Raw genomic sequence first — 21,199 nt, forward strand, 5'->3', positions numbered from 1 at the left:
TTTGTACAAATCAGTAATTTGTGTTTGGTAATTACCTAGGTATATGTATATATGCATTTTGGTCTGTGCTTTGTCTCAAGTAGGTGATATCAAATGGTGGTCTAAGTATCCATCTGCTGTTAGGGCCATGGCTTTAATGTAAAGGACCAGGTTTTTTTCATCCTCACTCGTTTTCTGTTAGTTTTGTGGAGGCAGAGTATATGACAGGAAGAGTTTGGGATGTACCTTGGCTGACCTGTGCAGACAGTGAGATGGTCACTGCTGTAGGGTAAGAGAATCAGAGTCACCTTTTGGCTAAAGACAATGCTGTGGAGAAGGGCTGAAAATGGCAGAAGTCAGCACGTGGGAGTTTAAGGACGCTGTGGTTAGTTACTTCACAGATGAGTTTGTCCTGTGGGTTGTTTTTTGCTGTGTGATGGGTTTTTCCACCATTGGATATTTTTATACTTGTACTTTCTGAGTAGGTGAAGATGGAAAAATAGATTGGGGGTTGCGGGTTTTTTTGTTCCCCCCCCCCCCTTCTGGTGTCATTGTTAGAGATCTGCACCAAAAATACAGACTAAATGCAATGCAGGTGAAAAGCAGTGATCTTTATGAGCTCTGCCAGTGAACCGTAAAGCTGCACAGCCTGAGCAAGAGGGAAAGTACTTTCATTCTTATTGCATGGCATGCCATTTTTGTTGAGCTCAGTGGTTTAATTTTTATAAATATTTACTCTGTACTTTTGGAGAGTTTTTTCCTCCTATTTGATAAATCAGGCTTCTATCAAGATGATTTGATGTTAAGATTTGAAAGATTTGGGTACTGGTTGCTTCTCTGTTTTGTTATTTCACTGTAATATTGTACATCGATCCCTTTTTTGCCTTTGATGAGAAAAGATTTTTGAATTACCAAATTGATAGAGATTGCAAAGGGGCCTAGTGGTGGGGATGAACCTGCCAGCCCATGAGTCTTTCATCTGGAAAGACAAAAATCCATATGAGAATGTGCAATTATGCCAACAACGAACAGATTATTTTTTTTAATCAAGAGTATAATCACATTCTGCCTGCAAGGACTCCTTGCATTTAAAAATGTTGTTTTAAGAAGTCTGGTTTATTTGATTCAGGACACTGGTCTAGTTATCCTAATTTTCATAGGATGAGACACTAATGAAACTGAAATTCCTGTATGCTAAATTTGCTTCGACCATATTTGCAACAATAGGGACTTGATTACATGAGGATTTAGTCTTTAAAATGGTACCTCCTTATACGTAGAGGATGAGAAGGTCTTGGAGACCATGTCTGTACTTGTAATTCTCTGGTTGGGCATAAGAGAATAATCCCAGAATCCGTATTGAGCTGAATAGCTTTAATCCTACTGCTTCCTCCAGTGAAAAATGGAAGGTGGAATAAAACCACTTTCCCCATCCTGCCTACATGTGGCATTCATCTCAGTGGTAAGGAAGGTACTTACGGGAGGTTTATTTCAATTGTGTTGATGGGGGAAACAAATGAAATTAATATAGCCCTTTTGTATAAGTGAGGTGAAGTGTTGTTGCCCATTTCCACCACCAACTCCTTCCAGAGCAGTGGAGCCCAGTGTGAGCCTCCTCTTCTGCTTGGAAGCAGCACTGTGGGCCTCAGTTGGAGAATCACCCTTTCTTCTTCGGTTTGTTTTTCCCCTGGTTGTGGAGAGGCATTTACTTTGCATTTGTCTCAGCCCACAAGAAGCTTTATTTTCACTTGTGACAGCTGTTCAGCGAGAGTGAGGCAGCCAGTTCCTCCTTTATGCTTGCGATCCAGAACAGACACGGTCTCTGCCGGGGTCTCTGCCGGTGCCCCGAAGAGCTCAGTTTCACAGGAGACGGTGGAACAGGTACCCCTGCAGTCCTTGGCCTGTCTGCTGATGTGCCCTTTGAAGATGGGTTTAATGCTAGTTCTTTTTGTGTGAGGAAGGAAGGAGCGTTTACAGGAATTGAAATCACCACTTCGTTTTACTTGAGCTGGATCTGAATATATAAAGCAGGGGGCTGTTTAGAGGTCTTTTCTCACCCTTCTAGCATTTTCCCACCTTCACCTTCCCATGCTAGGATCCCATTTCTGTGCTTCTGGACACCCACTCTCTTTTCCTATATACTACATCCATAAACTGAGATCTGCCACCTTTCTCTCATCTGTCTGTCAGCCCTGTTTTCTTCCTCTTCCTAGTCTCAATGCTCCCTGTATCGCCCGTGTCCTGAGCAGAAACCCTCACGCTGTGTGGAGTGCGAGTTGTGCTCTGAGCAGGCCGGAGGGATGGGAACTGCTGCCTGTCAGATGATCGCACATCGCTGGCTCTGTGGAAGCATCCACCCAACAGCGTGGATAAGCACCTTCATGTCACAGCTGGGAGCTGTTGCTCCATACTGCTCTGTAGTGGTTCAGGTTGGACAGTTTAGGAACCTCTGAACAGAGACCAAAGTCCCTTTTGAGCCTGTTTTCTTCTTGGGCCAAGGTTGATCTGATACTCCCATCTCTAAGTACAAAGATATCAGGGTTTGGAAGAACAAGGCAATGCATGCTGAAAAATATCACTCTCTCTTTGAACAGTATTATTTATCCACTTCCTTTGTCCAGTTCATTAATGACTAAGTGGTAGTTAAAATAATAGAAAAGATAAGTCCAGGGTTTTTTTAAGGCCATATTTGAGTATAAATCTGTTTTCTTAACATATCCTCTTTCCTTCCTCTGAGACGTTTACTATCTTTTTGTGTTTAGAGTGAGGAGAAGGAATGAAGCGTGTGCTGTCACTGCCCTTGAACTTCTTTGCAAAGCTGGCGCTGCTTCCCCCTCAGTTTACTTCTCTTCTTGTTGGTTTGCCTCTGTGTCTGCCTAATGCATCAGCTTGCAGGAGGATCCCTTATAAAATGGAAACCTTTCCTGTAAGGCATTCCTTTCCACCCTGTAAAAAGTCTTCACTGTAAATTTGCTCCAGGCTTACTAACCGCTTTGCACCAGAGTCATAAATTTGAATAACTTCACAGAAGAGGATTTGCCTGAAAGTGGGTCACACAAACAGCCCTCTTCAGACAGGGGCTGACACGGTATGGTACAGCAGGCTTTCTCCATTATAATAAAATAAAATAAATGACAGCAATTAGCTTGCTTGTTCTGCCACAAGCCTTACACCTCTAGCACTTCTGTTTGCTTTGGGACAGGTTTTAGGCCTGGAAGGAATGCAGAATTAGGAATTGCTATGAAGTGATATCTCCGTAATATCAGCAGGCTCCAGACGTTAAACCACATAAATGCCCAGCTGAGGATTGCAACAGCAAGATGTTACTCCTTCTGTTAGCTAATAGCAGAGATATATAATTGGAGGGAAGTTTGGATGTGAAGTTTGAGGCTGTTTTATGCCGACAGTAGCTACTTCTGTAATGTCTGGGCTTTTTGTCTGTAGTCAGAGGTCCCCAAGCAGCCATTGGGTGAATTGCTTCTCGGTGGTGTGGAGTGGTGGCTGCCAGCTGCATACAGGGATGCAGTTACACCAGCTGTGAGGGGAACACCTCCACACCCACCAGAACCCACACTTAGCTGCCTCGCTTGAATTTTGTGATTCCTGTTGACTACAGGAGTAACCTGCAGCTTATTCCACATGACAAAAAGAGGACTGTAACACTTTAAAGCTGCTTCACTGTATTTTATTCTCCCTTAGCCTGTTTGTACAGTAGTGGCATTTTATTTTTGTGATGTTAGCACAAGCACAAAACCAAAAGTGTGTAGAACTTAATGAACTTAATTAAGGAACTTGGTTTTAAGTAATTTTAAGGGAATGGAATGCAGACCCAGCACCCTGCTTTAACACTTGAATCTGTTCTCACCTCCAGCTGGCAACTTAAATCCAAAACGTAGATGAAGAGAAATTATTGTCAGCACATCCGCCTTCCCAATAGAGGTGGGTTAGACTAATTAACAGAATAGCATTCCTAATACTGAAACTTCCAGTTAGGTGCTCCTGCTGTGAGTTATTCAGGTGGAAGTTTAATGCTTATGAAGATATTAATACCTTTGTTTTGAGGAAAGAAAAGCAGCTATCCTTGCTGCATAGCACAACTGTAGCCTGTTTTCAGACTAGAACAGATGTTGTTCTGGAGAAGCGAGCAGTGCATGTCGCAATGAGTTCCTGTGGAGTGGGAAGTAATTCAGACAAGTACAGAGTCCAGACTCTTGTCAAACTATTGGCTTGAATTGAGGTGCTTCACTCACTTCTTTTGTAGACCCTGAACATTTAAAACACCTAATCCAAACCCAATTGGTGTTAATTGAACCTTGTATTACTTCGGCAGGGGGAGGTTTGAGGTCTTCAGCTGAGTCCTGTAGCGCACTGCAGTCATTCCAGGCCCTTCTCTCCAGCCTGCTGCCCTCCTCTGCCTCATGCAGTCTAACACAGTGTCCTTCTCATTGCAATGATACAAATAATATTACTACTGCATGACAACACTTTTGGTCTTACCCTTTGATGGATATTCTTCCTAAATAAAAGCTTTAGTGAATGAATAAATTATGTTTCTGGTATGAATAGTTGGGGGGAAAATGCAACAAAATCCACAACCTTGCAAATGTAAAAGCAATGAAGGGTTTTAAACCTGAATCTTCCAGAAGCTCCACTGGGCCATGAGATGACTTTGTCATCTCACTACAGTGTTGTGTCCAAAACTTAGTACTTATAATTTAATTTTCAACATTAACTGTTGCATTACTGATAGTTTTGACAGAAACGTAAGGCTGCTCTCAAGTTCGTATTCCAAAGTGTCTGGTCTAACTTTAATTGACTTCGTTGACAAGGATTTCATGACTGTCCTTGGGATGCAATTTTGTTTGTTGCCTGATAGACGACAGGAAGTTCCCCGACTTTAAATCTAACTTTCTCTCATTCAACTTCAGGCCAACACTCACAGCTTTTTAACAATATGGACTGTCTGTCTCAAACAGTTCAATTTTCAACTTGCACATGATAATTTATTTTTGTTAGATTTTTTTACTATACCCAGATTTTGTTTCTGAATTTCTTTGGTTTGTCTGGCTTGCTCTGTTCTTGAAGTGTCATTTAAAGTAAAAACAAGGCACCCATCTGGAGTTAGGTCAACCCCTAACCGGTACTGGTGCATGGGGTTATTGCTCCCTAGGTGCGGGACCCTACACTTGCCCTTGTTGAACTTCGTTATGGTTCCTCTCCACCCAACACTCTAGCCTGTCCAGGTCTCGCTGGATGGCAGCACAGCCTTCTGGTGTGTCAGCCACTCCTCCCAGTTTTGTATCATTAGCAAACTTGCTGAAGGTACACTCTGTGCCCTCATCCAGGTCATTGATGACCATATTGAACAAGACTGGACCCAATACTGACCCCTGGGGAACACTGCTAGCTACAGGCCTCCAACTGGACTCTGTGCCACTGATCACAACCCTCTGGGCTCAGCCATTCAGCCAGTTCTCAATCCAGCTCACTGTCCACTCATCTAACCCACACTTCCTAAGCTTCCCTATGAGGATGTTACGGGAGACACTGTCAAAAGCCTTGCTGAAGTTGAGGTAGACAACATCCACTGCTCTCGCCTCATCCACCCAGCCAGTCATGCTATCATAGAAGGCTATCAGATTGATCAGACATGATTTCCCCTTGGTGAATCCATGTTGACCCCTCCTGATAACCTTCTTTTCCTCTACATGCTTAGAGATGACATCCAGGATGAGCTGTTCCATCACCTTTCCAGGGATGGAGGTGAGACTGACTGGCCCATAGTTTCCTGGGTCCTCCTTCTTGCCCTTTTTTAAGACTGGAGTGACCTTGGCTTTCCTCCAGTCCTCAGGCACCTTTCCTGTTTTCCAGGACCTTTCAAAGATGTTGTCATTGCTGATTGCAGTGAAGTGCTTCTTCCTTCAGGGTTATATAAAGTTCATATGATTTCAGGTATTTACAGCTAAGGGGCTCCCTTCTTTGCAAATCTTAGAAAATGTCTGGGGTACCTGACAGCATGAAGCAGCATTCTGATTTTTAGATTGGGGTATTTGTGGCACCACATTCTGCCCTTTAGCTTCCATTTTTGTTATGTCTTTATATGGTGTCTCTGCTGGTCTGCTTCCCTCTCCTCTGTGCCCATACAAAGCTGGTTTACTTGGAGATAGTATATCAAAAGAGGAAAAGTGTCCCCCATGCACCGTGCACCTCCAGATATTTAGAAAATGTCATGGTCTCTCAAAGAAGGTATGTATTACTTTGTAACGTATCCTTAAGTCTTGGCACTTTGTCTAGGTATCAGAGGGTAAGACAGAGAACTCACACTGCAGTTGTATAAATAAATCAAAAAGGTAGGAAATTAATGTGATAGTGCCATCTATTAAGTACCAGTTGTGATTACCTAGCTTAGGGAACGATCTGAGATGACTGATTAGAGTTTCCATGCTGAACCCTTCTCTGTGGTGCAGGCCTGATGCAATTTCTTTCATGTTTATCTTCAGGAGCTTCTAGAAGTGGGAAGAGGGAACCTGGTTGTGTGACAGCAGCCCTTGGCAACACATGGAGTCACAGCGTCAACACCAGACTCATACTACAATATCACGACATGCCGACAAGACAGGTGAGAACTTAACAACAACAAAGAAAATTTAAATAAAGCTAGACCAGCAGTGCTTGGTTAGATGTGCTAACCGTATCCTTCAGCCCCTGTGATTATTCCAGTGATGTTGAGAACCTGGCATTCTACAGCCAATTGCTTATTTGGGGTGCGGGGCAGTGAGTGTCCTTTGCTTTTCAGGGATGGCCAGTCGTCCGATGCCTCCCTGTGTTAGAATGGGCTTATCTGTCTCACAGAACCTAGTGCTGGCCTCTTGGCACAGGCATACAAGTTCCTTGAGCTTTTAGTGCATTTCATGTATGGAGATGAAGGGTAATCCTTAAAGTGCTTTCCTGCACCAGGATTTTGGGGCAGGAGTAAGAGCTAGTCCTTTCACTGCCATGATTGTTTTCCTGTCGTCCTTTCCAGTCTTTGTGCCAAATTTTATCTGTGACTGTCAGGACAGGGAGCACTCTGTCTTCTGCAGCTACTGTTTGCAAATGGAAGCTTGCTGCCTGCACCAGCAAGCTTAACTTTGAGCAGTAAGTATGGTACCAATTTTCCAGAAGTATGTCTGCAAAAAGGAGAATTCTTACCCTTTTCACTAAGAGTCTTCAAGCTTTTGAGTGAAATATAGTAGCATTTTAGACGGCAATCTTCACCTCTTAATTTAAAAAAAAACTGTGAAAAACTAGGAGGCAAGACATTTGGGGTTTGATCAAGGGAATAACTTTTTTTTTGTTTTTAAAAACATCGTAACCCATGATTTCATCTATCCCTTGGGATATCTGTGGTTATAATCTCTTTTGGCTTTGTCTGTTCTGTTTTTGCATTGATGTAACTCTTTCCAAAGGCTGTGACCCTCAGTCTTAATGTTATTGATTTTCTGCCCGTTAAAGTGGAGAGCTGTCAGAAAAATTGCTATGTGAAATTTGTACCATCTTACTCCTATAGAATTACTACTCACATGCATTTAAATTGGTGCTTCTGGTTTTACTGCCATGACACAAGGTTTCTCGCTTTAGAGCGAGAGGAGAGGAAGTCATCCTGCTTTATTCTGCTCATTAGAAGTAAAATTATGTTGGTGGCACTTCTGTTCCTGTGAGTGGTGGGCACTGCGAAACAGTGGTAGTCCTCTGGACTCTCGGGTAGCAGGTCAAGTGTGTCAAATGCAGTCAGAAAAAACATCTTCTGGACTCGCTTCTGAAGACCGTGCACAGTTGTATAGAAACATGCTCTTCCTGCTGCTGCTCTTACAAGTTCTCTATGTTCTGCTTCTTATTCTGGTCTGTAATGAGTTCTCCTTTTCTACGTGTGTGTGCAGAATACAAAGCTGTTCACAAATTTCCTGGATTGCTTTGGAGGTACATGAGAGGTGGAGTTGGCAAAGGGAAAAGGGCAGAAACCGGGCTCTGTGCTACTTCATGATGCACAAAGTCAGCTACAAACGATTAAGAACATTCCTCTGGTGGTGGAAAGAGGGAGCAGTTTTCCTAAAGAACATTCAGATATTAAACGTAGTTTTTCCTGATTTTGTTTGAGGAGTAGATCGCCAAGTGTATGAAATGTTGTTTTCAAGCCTTTTAAATCCCATTATAAAATATATTATGATCCACTTAAAACAAAGCAGTTTTACTGTGTTCCTAACTGGGTTTATCAGGTGCACCACCTTGCTTGCATGTGAAGCCATGGGCTCGTTCTGTTTTAGTTAAGCAGAAGAACTAAATCTACAGTGACAAAAACCAACCTTAAAGCAAACATTAGTGTATGTTATTAAAAGCAAAGTAATTTAAACCAGAAGTGTGATATAAAGAAGGCTATGTCTGTGAAGTCCATGAATGAAATGGGATGTGCCCACGATGTCCCGTTTTTCTGTTGATGATATCTGTGTCCTTTTTTTAGGTAAATTCTCTTTTCTTAAAGTCATAGAAATCTTTCAGCTAGATACGCAGTTTCCAGTTAAAGGAAGGCATCTAGAATTACCCTACCTGTACCAGCACTGCATTGATTAAATTACTATAGTTTTAGACACGTATGTTCTTGTATAATTGCTGTATACCCGCTTTCAGAAGTGAATCGTGAACAAAGGTGCCTCAGTTCTTGAGATACCATTTCAGTCATCATAAAGTGGTTCTGCCAGGAGGTATTGGGTATCAGTGCTTTGAAAATCAGCACTTTTTAAGGAAGTTTAACTTGAGGTCCAAAAATTCCTGAGTCAGTAATCACTTTTACAAATTCTCATATTACTGTATTTAAAAAAACAAAAACAAAAACAAAAAAAACAAAAAGCAGCTTGTGATTATCTGTGTAGTCTTGGTTTTAAAGTGAAATTTTGTCCCAGGTAATTACTGAAAGCACACAGTTGTTCCATAGATTTAGGTGATAAGTAGTGCAAAACCAAGTTTTCCTTGGTTTTCATAATTTGTAACCCTATAGAATCAATGCTGTTCAAGGAAAAACCTGTATTTTGTTCTGACTTGCACAGCAGACACAATTTTTTCTTTCAAAAACTAGAATTCGTTGTTTCTCAAGTCACTTGACCTCCTGAAGATGCTCTTTCTGCCTCTGCTTTCTCTCCTTCTTTCCCTGGGGGAGCTGGGGCAGTGAAGACAGCCTGAGGAATCTTTCCTTACATCCAGCTTCCATGGTAGCAGAGCCAGAGTGCTAATCCTCGCTGGGAAATCCTGCATACCAAGAGAGAAAACACCTCTTGAGTTGCACGGGGCCATGAGGCCCAAGGGTGGTATTCTTCAGAACATGAAGTGATAGTGTAATCATTAAAAAGGATTCAAGCAAGCAGTTTTCCAGTCCAGAACCATACTATCTTCTGGACAGGACAGGCCACTGGGCTGATAGATGCTTGTTCTTAGTCACGCAGTGTTCGTTCCTGGGAAAGCTCAGGGACTTAATCCCTGTTCCTGAAACCTTGGGGAATGCCAGGGCAGCAGGTGGCAGAATGAGTATGCAACAAACCTATGGAAATTAAGCATAGAATTCCTACACAGGGATTATTTTATATATTAAGTAAAAGATTCCTTCATTTCTTTTGTCCATCAGACTTTTTTTTCAGCCAACTATACGTTTTTCCACCCCACCCTCCGTGTGTCTGGTGAACATTAATAAGACAGCAGCCAATTCAGCAAAGTAATGAAATTTCTGGGACATCCTGCCTGCCTTAAAATCAATTAGGTTTGCTTTATTGCTTGGATAGGAACAGATTTCTGAACAAACAGATGAACTTTCCTCTTTTGCCCCCTTCTAGAAGCCAGTGTTCTGGTTTTGGTTTCCTCTAGGGCAGAAGTAACGCCACTGGGGGAGGGCAGAAGGAGGTTTCCAGGCTGCATTTAAATTCCTTATGGACTACAGTGTAGGAGTCTTTTAGCTGCTGAGGTGGGACTGAGCTGCATGACTTCCACAGCGGCGCGGTGGCGTAAGAGCTTGGGAGAACGTCGAGAAGTTAATTGTTTGGCACAAATGGGTTCATGAAGGGAATTTGCTATTATCGTTATGAATACTGATACTTGGTTCTCCCTAAGCACTCTTGTACGAAGTTAACCGTGACATTTGTTTTCCTGAAATCCATACATAAACATGCAGACCCTTTGAGTTTGGGCCAAAACCAACTGAGCTGCACTAGAAACTGTCAGACTCCTCAGTTACCCCTGTGCGTATAATTATCCTTCTTTCCTGAACTGGAGTCAGCAGGCTCCAAGGTTACTGTTTTCATGTGTGCTCAGCTGTCTTTCGGGGACAGCATGGTAGGGTTTAATATGTTGACATGCTATATTTAACATTTTATTCTTGTCTGTTGGAGGCAGGGTGCTGGATTAAGTGAAACGCTGGCCAGATCTGGTACGGCAACTTCTATGGGCCTGGTTTATTTTATAATTTTCAAGGGGTTTGTGAGACTCATAGTACTGTGTTAATGTCTGTAGCCTGTTTTGAAATTCTCAGATGGAAAGTGCCCGTAGAAGTGTTACTTTATAACAAATCGGTGTTTTCCTCTGGTGTTTTCAAGAAAGAGCGTTTAGGATTCAGATATGGGCTGGAGCTTTCAAGACGTGCCAGGTGAGCTGGTGTGCAGCAATTTTCCTGCTTCAGGTAAAGTGTTTCAAAAGCATAAGTATATGGTGACTCATTCTTGAAAAAACAAAACAAAACAAAAAACCCTTCTCTCATTCAGACTAATGCCAGACATAACTTTTGTTGTGTCCTTGGTTACAGACCAGCTGTTTTGTCTTGCTCTGCTTAGTATCATATGAATAAGCCCTGAATAAGCATTCCAAAATTGCGATGGTGAAGTAACCATGGTACTCGCTGGCATGGGCAAGGGCTGGGAGGGAGCCGAGGGGAGTGGGGATGAAGTTTTACACTTACGTGACTTGCTAAGGCCAACTGCTATGATTCTTTACCTTAAATTTTTTATAATTTTAGTGAAGCAGTTCTTTCGAATTGTACAGATGTTTGGCTGTAACTCTACCAGTCATTGAGAAAATATATTAAAAATAGAAATAATGTAACTTGTTGCAGTCATGATGGTTTCAGAGCATAAGCGAGACCAGATTTATCTCTCCCTGTAAAACATTGAAGGTAGTTGTTATTTGGACTCTGTAGCTGTTGGATAGCTGTCCCATTTAAAAGATAACACCAGGTGAGGTTTTTGTCTATAAAATAGGGAAGAAAATAAATGACAGAAAATAAAACACTTACGAACAAAGCAAGAAGGCTGTGGAAGACACATACACGAAGTACTAAAATCTGGGGTTAACACTTTCTAAATTTTGCTACTGGTCTGGAGGATAGCAAGTACAGTAATGAAGTTTGGAAATGGCATCCAACTGTTACGTGCTGAAACACGATGGAAGATTGGAAGATTGTAGCCTCATACTAGAAAAAGTTCTGATTACTTTGGTGAGATGGTAATGTTTGCTGGGGAGAAAGAAGAGGCAATGAAATGTAACCAAACAGAACATGTACTGAAATCACTCTGAGATGGAGGGACTAAGGGGAGTAATAAAAAAAAATACAAACAGCATTGGTGTGTTTCTTCTATTAACTTTGTAGCAGTTACAGCTACCTACTAAAGCAAATGGAGAGGAAGAAAATGCAATGAAAAAAAAGATATTTTTAACAGTCTTAAACATAGTTTTGGAGTCAGATGAGGAAGATGGACATGGCCACTAGTGTTGAGAAATGTAGATGGGAAGCTTTTCACCTTCTTCAGTGGGTGCAGGGGAGAAGATAGTTCAGTCTTTGACACAGTGGGGTAAGAAAGAGTCCATAGAGATCTGGGCAGTGAAGTCAGTGTTTTGCCAAAGGAGGTGACTGAGGATGTGTGAAGGTTGCCCAAGGTTATGTGTGAGGCAAGAAGTATTGATCTTTATGTTGTCCTCTGCTGAGCTTGGATTTTGGGAGGCTCGGAAAAAGAAGTCCTAGTACCCTAAACAAGAACAGAAGGAAGCTTTGCATGCATCACAGTTTTTATCAGAAGCATTAAGACAAATGAAGTGCCATTCAGCAGCTGCGATCCATGTCGGGAAGAACTCTCTCCATATCCTATGTGAATCCTGTGCATAGTACAGTAATGCAAATTATGTGCGTAGTACAATACTTTTTTCTCAAGTGTTTAGATGTGAGAAAATCTGCTGATGGCAGTGGATAATAAGATCCATTATCCAGTGATAGGAAAGGGATGTGGCTATTGGGTTGTTTTAAAATGGAAGTGGTGTAAAGTGTGTATCTGTTCTAAGCCCTCTTATTACATAATGTGTTTATCATATGGAAAAATCAACTCTGTGAAAACATGAAGAGAGGTTGTTGTTGTTGGTTTTTTAATAAGAATGATGGTATAGAGTCATGCAAGGGATAGGAAATTTTGCAGGAAAGTAGATTTTTTTTTTCAGGTGAGATTAATTTTTTATGGTTCTCCATCATGGAGTATGCTGCTTTTGAAGCAATAACTTTGGAAAGACGGCAGGAGCACATATTTGAATTCTGCACACCCCTCCATTTAAAGAAATGTTTTTTTTCTAGGATACACAGTTTACTTCAGAGACTTCTGCCTCATCTCTGCTATAATGTGAATATTTGTAATCAAGACACAATGAAAGGTTGTTATGGACTCAAGTTTCCATGCATATGTACAAACCACATCCTTTACAATACATAAATAAGAAACTTATGGTTTTTTTCTGATTAAAAAGGCTCTAGACTGATAACCCTTATGACAGAAATCTTTTGCTTATCCATAGATCATACACAAGCGAAAGCAGCAATATGAACTTGAGTTGCATGGGAACAGGATGAAACTGGACACAACGCACAACTGTAGCATAAACAGATGATTATTGACACAGTATGATACTGACTTAGTCCAGCAAAAGTGCCAAGTGAAAGAATGCCATAAAAATAGAGAAGGTTCATTAACAAGTATTTGGAGCTCAGACATCACTAGGTCACTTAATTTCCTGACTTGTGTGTTTGTTCATGTCTCTGCAGTAAGCTTCCTTCTTAATGGAGTTGTGGGGGATGATCATAGGTTATAAACATCACCGTAGCCCTGTCTACATTAAATGGGACTGGATTTATGTCCCTCTTTTCTTAACAGGACACTTTTATATAGAGAAAAAATGTTTTCATTGTTCTTGAACAAGAATTCATTTACTCAGGTGCTTATATAACACTAATCAATTTGTTATCTAAGAATCTAAATAGAAATGAAAGGACCCTAGAGAAAATGGAAAAGAACAGAAAAAAACCTTTAAATAGTTCATCTTTTTCTCTGTCCTTTTTTTAATACGCATTGCAGGTTTTCTTAATGAAGATTATTCTAATGTCAGATTGACGAAATATAGCAGCAGCTGTGCAAACTTCGAACTCATAGATCTGTAGTTATAGATCTGTAGCATCCTAAACAGAGAAGCAGGAACATCTCTGAAGCAGAGAGGCAAACTCAGTCGTTGCGTTACACAGAGGCTTCCTGCCGAGGCTGGTGGCAGAGGTGGGTACTTTCTCTTAGATGTCTTTGATTGATAGGCCACTCAGCTCGCAGAGGAGACTCCTCTTTGGTTGCTGCTAAGCTACACTGGTTACGAGTTAGCCATCTCATAGTGTGTTATATTTTCAAATTACTATGCCAGTATTTGCTGACCAGTCTCTGCAATGCCCATGCTAGGTGCTCATAACCAAGGAAACCGAGTCGTAAATAAGTAACCGGCCAGAGTAAATCCTTTGCAGCTGGGAGTGGAGCTGGAATCTCTTCACTGCCACTTATGTGCCACTGTGTGTGATCTTGCTCAACCTTTACTGCCTCTGTTTCAGGCACTTAAGAAGTTTTTGTACCTCCTTGTAGTATGTAGTTCCTTAGCTGTGAAGGTACTCCTTCTGCTTCTCTCTCCAGTTTTCTCTGTAGATTAACTCACCTGCTGAACTGGTTTTAACTGTGATCACCTGTTTCTCTCCTGAATCTCGCTCCTTAGCATGACATAAACTTTTCTTCATCAGTGTTCACCACTAATAAAAGGTTAATGAAACTGAGACTGTGGCTTGAGCTTTATGGCAAAACTCTCTCTCTGCTTCCTTGTTTCCAGTTTCTGTTGATACCATAGCTGATTTTTCTAAGCTTCAGCTCTACAAGTCAGCTTTCATTCCTATGGCTCTCCTCTTTGCAGACATCAAAACTGTTCCATGATGCAAGTTCCCAAGAAAGCGAGTAGCTAGCACTTAAATTTTTAGATGATTAAAATGCTTGTCCAGACTCTTATCTTCCATATTGGTTAATGCAACATCTTCAATTCTAGTATTGTCAACTCCGTATTCTTTTTCCTCTTCCAAACATACCACAGAAAAAAGAATTGTTCCTTTGGTGAGACCTGCTTAGTCACAGTGACATTATTGTTTTAATTTTTACATATTTTCTTAGTTCCGTAACTGGGAAAATGGCCTTTTGCCTTCGTCTAGTTGATAATTGTGCACCTTCATGTTAATCAGATAGCAAATTCTCAGAAATCAGGGCTGTCTCTCCTGTTCGTTATTGGGAGACGCTTAAAGGTCAGGATAGGAGGGGTAAGATTACTATAACAAAATCTGTTCTGAATATAAATAGAGAACTTCAGTCTATGACGCTGTTAATCCAACACCCTTTACAAACACTGTATTTACAGTTCACTAAAACAGCACAAAAATGGGAGAGAGAAAGAACCAGATATGACTTCGGGCTTTGATCTGAATTGTGTGCAGAATGCTCTGTTTGTAAGTTTAAGCCCCTTTGCAGAGAGGGAATGAACACAAATTCCCATCCTGTTTATACAGAACCACTTTTCTGATTTTGTCTGGACTTCAGTGTGAGTTTTCCTCTCAAAACAGACTGGAATTAACCTAGGGCAGGTTCTCTCATCAATATCTGAAGTGTCATTGCTCCTAACATCAGCATGGCAATGACCAAAGTTGTTTATCCTTGGAATGGCTTGGCAACTCCCCCTGCCTCTTGTCTTCTACCAGATCCTCTTTTTTCCCTCTTTTTTTCTTTTTTGATTTTTTTTTTTTTTTGGTAATTGAAAACAGGCGAACTAAAATATCTAACTCAAGTTTAAGTGGTTATTATTCAGAAAAGTTCTGCTAAGTCTGTCTTGCCACATAGTATACTTAAAGTTTGGAGGCATTCTTAATAGTGAAAAAGATCAGGATATCATTATGCAGGAACTGGACAACCTTAAGAAGTGAAAATACAGTGGAATATAAGATAGAATAAGAGCAGAATCTGTAAAATAATACTGGGCATTACAAATGAGTTTCTGCTTTACATAAGGAGCATACAAGCTCAAAGCTAATACTGGAGTGGTTTAGTTTATCACAGAAAAACTAATTCAACAGTGTAATGCAATCATGAGAAGGGTCTGTGCTATCCTAGAACAGATCAGGCAAGGTATTTCATAGGAAAGAGAAAAGCGTTTGTGCTGCTGTGGAAAGACACTGAGGACATCTCTGGAATACTGTATATGGCCTGGACGTTTGTGTTGAAGCTACCTTCTTCTTCTTTCTTCTCTTTCTACTTACTTTCTTCCCAGCTAAGGTCTGAGCTAGATAGACTATGCTTATTGACATAGCCACAAGTTTGAGCTGTCACTGGTGAAAAAATAAACCTCAGATAAACTTGTAAAACCGGCCAGACTTTGACATACTGACTTCAGTGGGCAAAATGCATCTCATCTTCTGTGAAAAGGTAGGGATCAGACATGATCCCTGTGTTCAGGCATTACAACTTTTATGGTGCTCTAAACATATTAATGGAGAATCGTCTCAGAAATTTGTATATCAGGGGTATTATGTTTTGAACTTGAATTTTTGCTTGTTTTATGAATCTAATGTCATTGAACTGTTCTAGATTGACAACACAGGAGACTGACAGCCAGTGATCGGCATTCAAAATCTGCTGTACAGAAAAAAATGTGTTTTCTTCGGTTCAGCCTTATCAGTAGATCTACTCTGGGTAGCATCAGTTAATCTATAGGGGTTTGCTCTACATGGACTTTTTGATCTTTGATCTCTGTAATTCCTGTCTATGGTATCAGTGCCCTTAGCTGTGATCTAAAAACAGGCTGAAAAAGAAGAAAACCCTCTTAACTGCTTAGAAACTGAATACAGACTACTGACTCACTTTAAGGAATAAAAACAATTTTAACATACCACTGCCTGAGATAGACTGCACCTTAAAATGGAGGGGGTTTTGTTAGTCTGCAGTGTTGGTGACCTGTTGGGAGCTGCCTGGCCAACTTTTATCATGTCTACCCATCATACTGTGTCAAGAAGGTAAAAAAAAATATAATTTGCAAAATATTGCCTTCCCCTGGACTCATTGTTGTAACTGTTGGAAAAATATGGTGGGATTGTAGGACATCTGATCAATCAGGAATGGAAAGGATGTGTCCAGGAGATGGTAGTGTATTATACACACATTGTGGAAACATTGGAAGATACTTGTGACTAAAAGGTAAAAGGCAATATAAATAGCTACCTCAGCCATCCTGCTTCCAGCTCTCACAAGTAGTACGTATGCTGTACTTTGATTAGTGAGAGGTAAGTCCTCTGTATACATATTAACAGACAAGAGTAAATTCTTCAATCTGTGTTGAAATTCAGTGTTTCTGACACGCTTGTGATTGATGGATAACTTCAACTTTTCAGATACTGGTAGGAAGTAAAGTGCATCTTGGTTAATGAATGGCTTCTTCCTTGAGTTTTCATGTTGGAGCAACACTAAATTGGAAATAACTAACCAGGTCAGTTGTCAATAAATGTCCCTGTCTCATCAAAAAAAGTGTCAGACCTAGGTTGCAATGTAGTGTGTGAGGCACCACTAAGGTTATTCTCCACTGGAAAGAGCTCATTTGATTTAGCTTGGGTTTGCAAGGCCCTTTCACATTTGCGTCATAGTGATGGTTCATGGTGTCTCCCTTATCAGTCATTTCCTACAAGTGAGCCCCGAGTCTCTGGCAGAAGTTCTTGCACTAGTCCTGAGTGAATGCTTTTTCTGCCATTTGACTTAATTTGGCTGCGCAGATGTCTCTGCAGTTCAGGGTGTTTACATGCCCCACAGCACTGAACTGGAAGCTATGGAGTTTAGGCTGCAAAGACACCTGAGTTGGCCTTGTACAGATCTGATCCAGGAGGTTTGGCTTGGAGTCTGACCCAATAAAGCCTTATCAGGCCTGAGTCAGCACTGCCCTTTTACTCAGCAAATTGATGTTTCTGATCCAAATTGTCTGTTCTTCACTGTATGCCAGTGAAGTTCTTGCTCTTATTGTCACTATTTATTTCTCTATCTAATAATAATATAAACCCCTGTACCTGTATTCATCTCAAGCTACAAATAGAAAGTCACCTGATTCCCTCTCAACTTGTATTGATGTTTCCAGCTGGATGTGGTACATCTCGTATCAAAAACATGAGGGAACTACTTTTTTCATACATTTTATCTTATTTCTCACTTGTGATATTATAATGGCCATCTCATTTGAAATAACTGGACGGGCTGAAAAGAGAAAATAAAAGTGAAAATTAGCATGAAAAAAATCAATTAGTTTCTTAGTCATCTAAATTAATCGGTATTAGATATAAAAATAAGCCAAACAGCTTCCCATAAGAAATGTAATAAAGGTAGCTATTTGGGTGCCGTTGCAGGAAAGAAGAGGTTGAGGGATTTTTTTCATCAATGTTTTTCCTACAGTTGTGCATTTTCATTGCTATGGATGTGTTTTTGTCCTTTGAACATAACAAAATAAGTTTTCAAAAGTTCACATGTAGTTAAGATTCCTAATGCACATAGACCAGGATGAATTTCTGAAGCATAATCCCTGTGCAAGAGAATATCTAAGAGCCATAAATGCTACTCCCAGGAATTTTGTGAAATGAATAATCATTACATCTGATCTTTGCTTGTGATTCCTCTCCAACATAAAAAGGCTTATTAACCTGCTGATAGTTATTAGGGGCATATTGTCATCAAAAATTCCAGATCCGATGGGTTATAAAGCAATGTTTTGGGTCCTAAGGGGCTGTCCAGCCTTTAGTTGCATCTATGCATCTATCCATGCACTGGAACAAGTGCGTTTGCCTTTACCTGCTGAGGATTGGTGGTGATCCACTATCCTCTAGAAATGCAAATAAAGTTTCCTGAAACATTTCATGTCTGTTAGGGAAGATTTTCCAGGACTCTGTTATTCAGTGGTTGTACACTCAGCAATACAGATGATGTTTATAAGGCCATTGAGCTTTCTTTGAACAGATTCGTTTCCACTTCCTTGGTAAAATCTCTCCCAATAATGTTGTTGCTAGAGAAAAATCTGTCTTGTCGAAAGATTGAATTTAAATTTTAAATTAAATCTATCACCTTTCTCAACACCTGTAAAGCATGACAGTACTCCAAAAGCACACCTATTGCATCTCTATGTATTAGCTCACACATCTGTTATCTTTTTTTTTTCTTGTCCTTGTCATGTTATGCCAGTGGACTCTAAAACACGCTGTACTGAAGCTTTATGTAAGATAATAGTGCTGTCTCTTGCATGTGAATTTAGCAGTGTTGTGTTAGCTTGTCTCCAGGGACTTTACTTTTAGGAGCAGAACAAAGTGAATACGCAAAAAAAGTTGGAAAGGGTTTTTGTTTGTTTCATGTCAAAAGCATTTTGCAGCCACTAGTGTGGGTGTAAAACATTTATGCTGTGGTCTAGAACTTGGTTGAATCCCAATCTTTTTGGCCTAAGTCTGGGAATTTAGGATTATGCCTCTACATCAAGGAAGAACACTGTTGTTTTCACTGATGTCCAAAAACAATGAATGCAGGATAGGGAGATCACACTTGTGATGCTCTTTTACAATGGATTAATTTTCTTTCCATTTATAAACAATAAAGTTGACCTTTTTCATCATTTAGAAAGTCAAAAGAAGGAATGAAGATTGGCTAAATTCAGATTTGAGACACATTAGAAACAGGCGTCAGGGTTGAATTTGCAGCAGATACCTTTTTAACTGTAGAAGATAAATATGTTGCTAAATCTATCATAAAGAAGGTTCATAGAGATTTGAAGAATAATAAAAGTAATAAATCATGACAGCAATGCATATTCCTTATGTTGTGCTGGTGAATTACACCAAGCTGATCTGTTCCATGCAGTGATGAGGGCTGGATGCTGTTTGGATCCCTACCGCTGCAGCCACATGGGCAGAGGAGCCAGCAGCATCTCTGTCTGAGCCTGTGGTTCTGTGGAGGAGAAAGTGCACAGCTGCTGGGCTTCTGTGCCGTCCTCCTCGCTGGTCCCGTCTCTTCCAGGCAAGTCTGGCAGGCTGGGTGGAAGCAGCCATGGATTCTGAGAAGACCTGCCCTGGTGCTATTGTACTGGTACTGCCTTAGGAGTCCTTCCCTTTTCAGGATGCATGATCCTGAGGATACAGCAGTGTTCCAACATGTGTCATAAATAAGAATTGTATCCTTCAGCCCTTTTCCTATTTGCAGAACCAAAATCAAACGGAGGAGTATGGAAGGCTCTGGAAAGCTACATAAACTGTATTTTCTGTTTTTCTCAGTACCAGTGTGCCAGAAGTCTGATGAGTGACCACAAGCTGCCACACAGGAGAATTCCCCTAGGAGGCTGTGTTTATGCTACCCAACTACTTTATCCAGCCACAGCACCATCCTCAGATCCCTTTTCTCCGTACTGTTTCATTGTGGTAACCAGGATATGCTGGCTGGCTGGCCACTTTCCTGCTTAGGAAAGTGTGGAAAGTGTAAAAGCTACAGGCATTTTCTCCTGAATTACCCTTCACATTGGACAATTACCAGGGCTTTGGGCCTCGAAAGTATCATAGCATAGGAAATCATCATGGCCAAGCTCCTGTGAAGTTTCCTGGCCTCTGGAGGACTCTCCACTGGGAAAATTAGGAGAGACTCGGAAACAGAAAAGATGACAAAATTCATTCTACAAAGTAAGGAATAAGGCACGTGGCAGGGAGACAAAAAGTGCTTTTGGGAAGAGGAATTTCACAGGGCCTGGTGTTACATGAGCCGGAGGGAGCCTACTGGCCCTGCATACCCCATATTCCATGCTGGAGAACTTGCACCAGAAGTCTGGCTTAAGTGGAAGTGTACTGGAGGCAGCCTGTTTTTATGCAGTTCCCTGGCCAAGTTGCTGCAGTTCAGACACAATTTGGATAAACATCTGGGATTGCATTTTCTTTTCCAATTAAAACTTGAAGTCGCCCAATGTTGCCTGGGCAGTGCAGTTCCCTGCCACTGAAGTTATTTTTAAGTTAGGTACATCAGGCAGGAAAAGGCACTCTGGGTTAGAAGGTTCAGGGGTCTGCTCATAGTCTGGGAGAGGACAGCTGAGAAAAAGCAACGTTTTGTTAGATTTGGCCTGTTACATTCAGGACAGTCATTGCTCTGGAGCACATCAGGGCAGTTCACCTTGGAAAGTTTTGCTTTTGTTGTCTGTGATTGTCTTTGATAGTCATTTGAGGTTTTGATGGTTTCCTTCCACTGAAGTTGTGTTTACTCAGTCCAAGGATATTCAGAGCTCCTCATTATAGTGCCTGAAGCTAAAACCGTGTCCGAATGGCAGTACATATTACATGCTGAGCTCTCTCACTTGAAATCCAATGTTTGGATTTCACACCGCAAGGGCTGGAACAATTTGCAGACCGGTCATCTGTTGCTAGCAACTGCCTGGATAGGCACAGCCAAAACACGTGCCTTTGTTCTGGTTTTATGAGAGGGGAAGGAATTGACCCCACTGAATACTTGAGAAAACAGATAGCGGAGCTGTTGCTTATTCATTCTTCTGCTGTACCCTCTGGGTAGGGGAAAGGAGGGTATCTCTGGAGCTGTGCCTACCTGGCAGAAAATTAATATGGTGAAGTTGCTACAGGTATTTATCTCCATGCCTGATTTTGGACTGAAGCAAAGGAATGCTACATGATTTTCTTATAATTGCTCAATGAAACAGTGGCAAAGTTAGGAAGAAAACTCGTGAATCCTGATTCACAGTCCTGGTATTATGCACTATGAAAAAGTACTTTATATATGTATTGCTCTTTAGAAGCAAGATCTGAAGCCAGCCAGGTATAGCAGGG

At 41.0% G+C, this 21,199-nt stretch overlaps 1 protein-coding gene across 3 annotated transcripts in view; it reads left to right on the forward strand.

The window, feature by feature from the left end:
• RAD51B (RAD51 paralog B) overlaps nucleotides 1–21,199 on the forward strand; it is a 417,762-nt gene that overhangs the window by 245,812 nt on the left and 150,751 nt on the right. For all 3 annotated transcript variants that reach the window (XM_063332869.1, XM_063332868.1, XM_063332870.1), the window contains exon 9: nucleotides 6,480–6,598. In XM_063332869.1, the coding sequence (XP_063188939.1) occupies nucleotides 6,480–6,598 (119 nt within the window). The remainder of the gene's footprint in view (nucleotides 1–6,479; nucleotides 6,599–21,199) is intronic.

The sequence above is a fragment of the Chroicocephalus ridibundus genome, chromosome 4, assembly GCF_963924245.1.
Source record: "Chroicocephalus ridibundus chromosome 4, bChrRid1.1, whole genome shotgun sequence".
Lineage (NCBI taxonomy): Eukaryota > Metazoa > Chordata > Aves > Charadriiformes > Laridae > Chroicocephalus > Chroicocephalus ridibundus.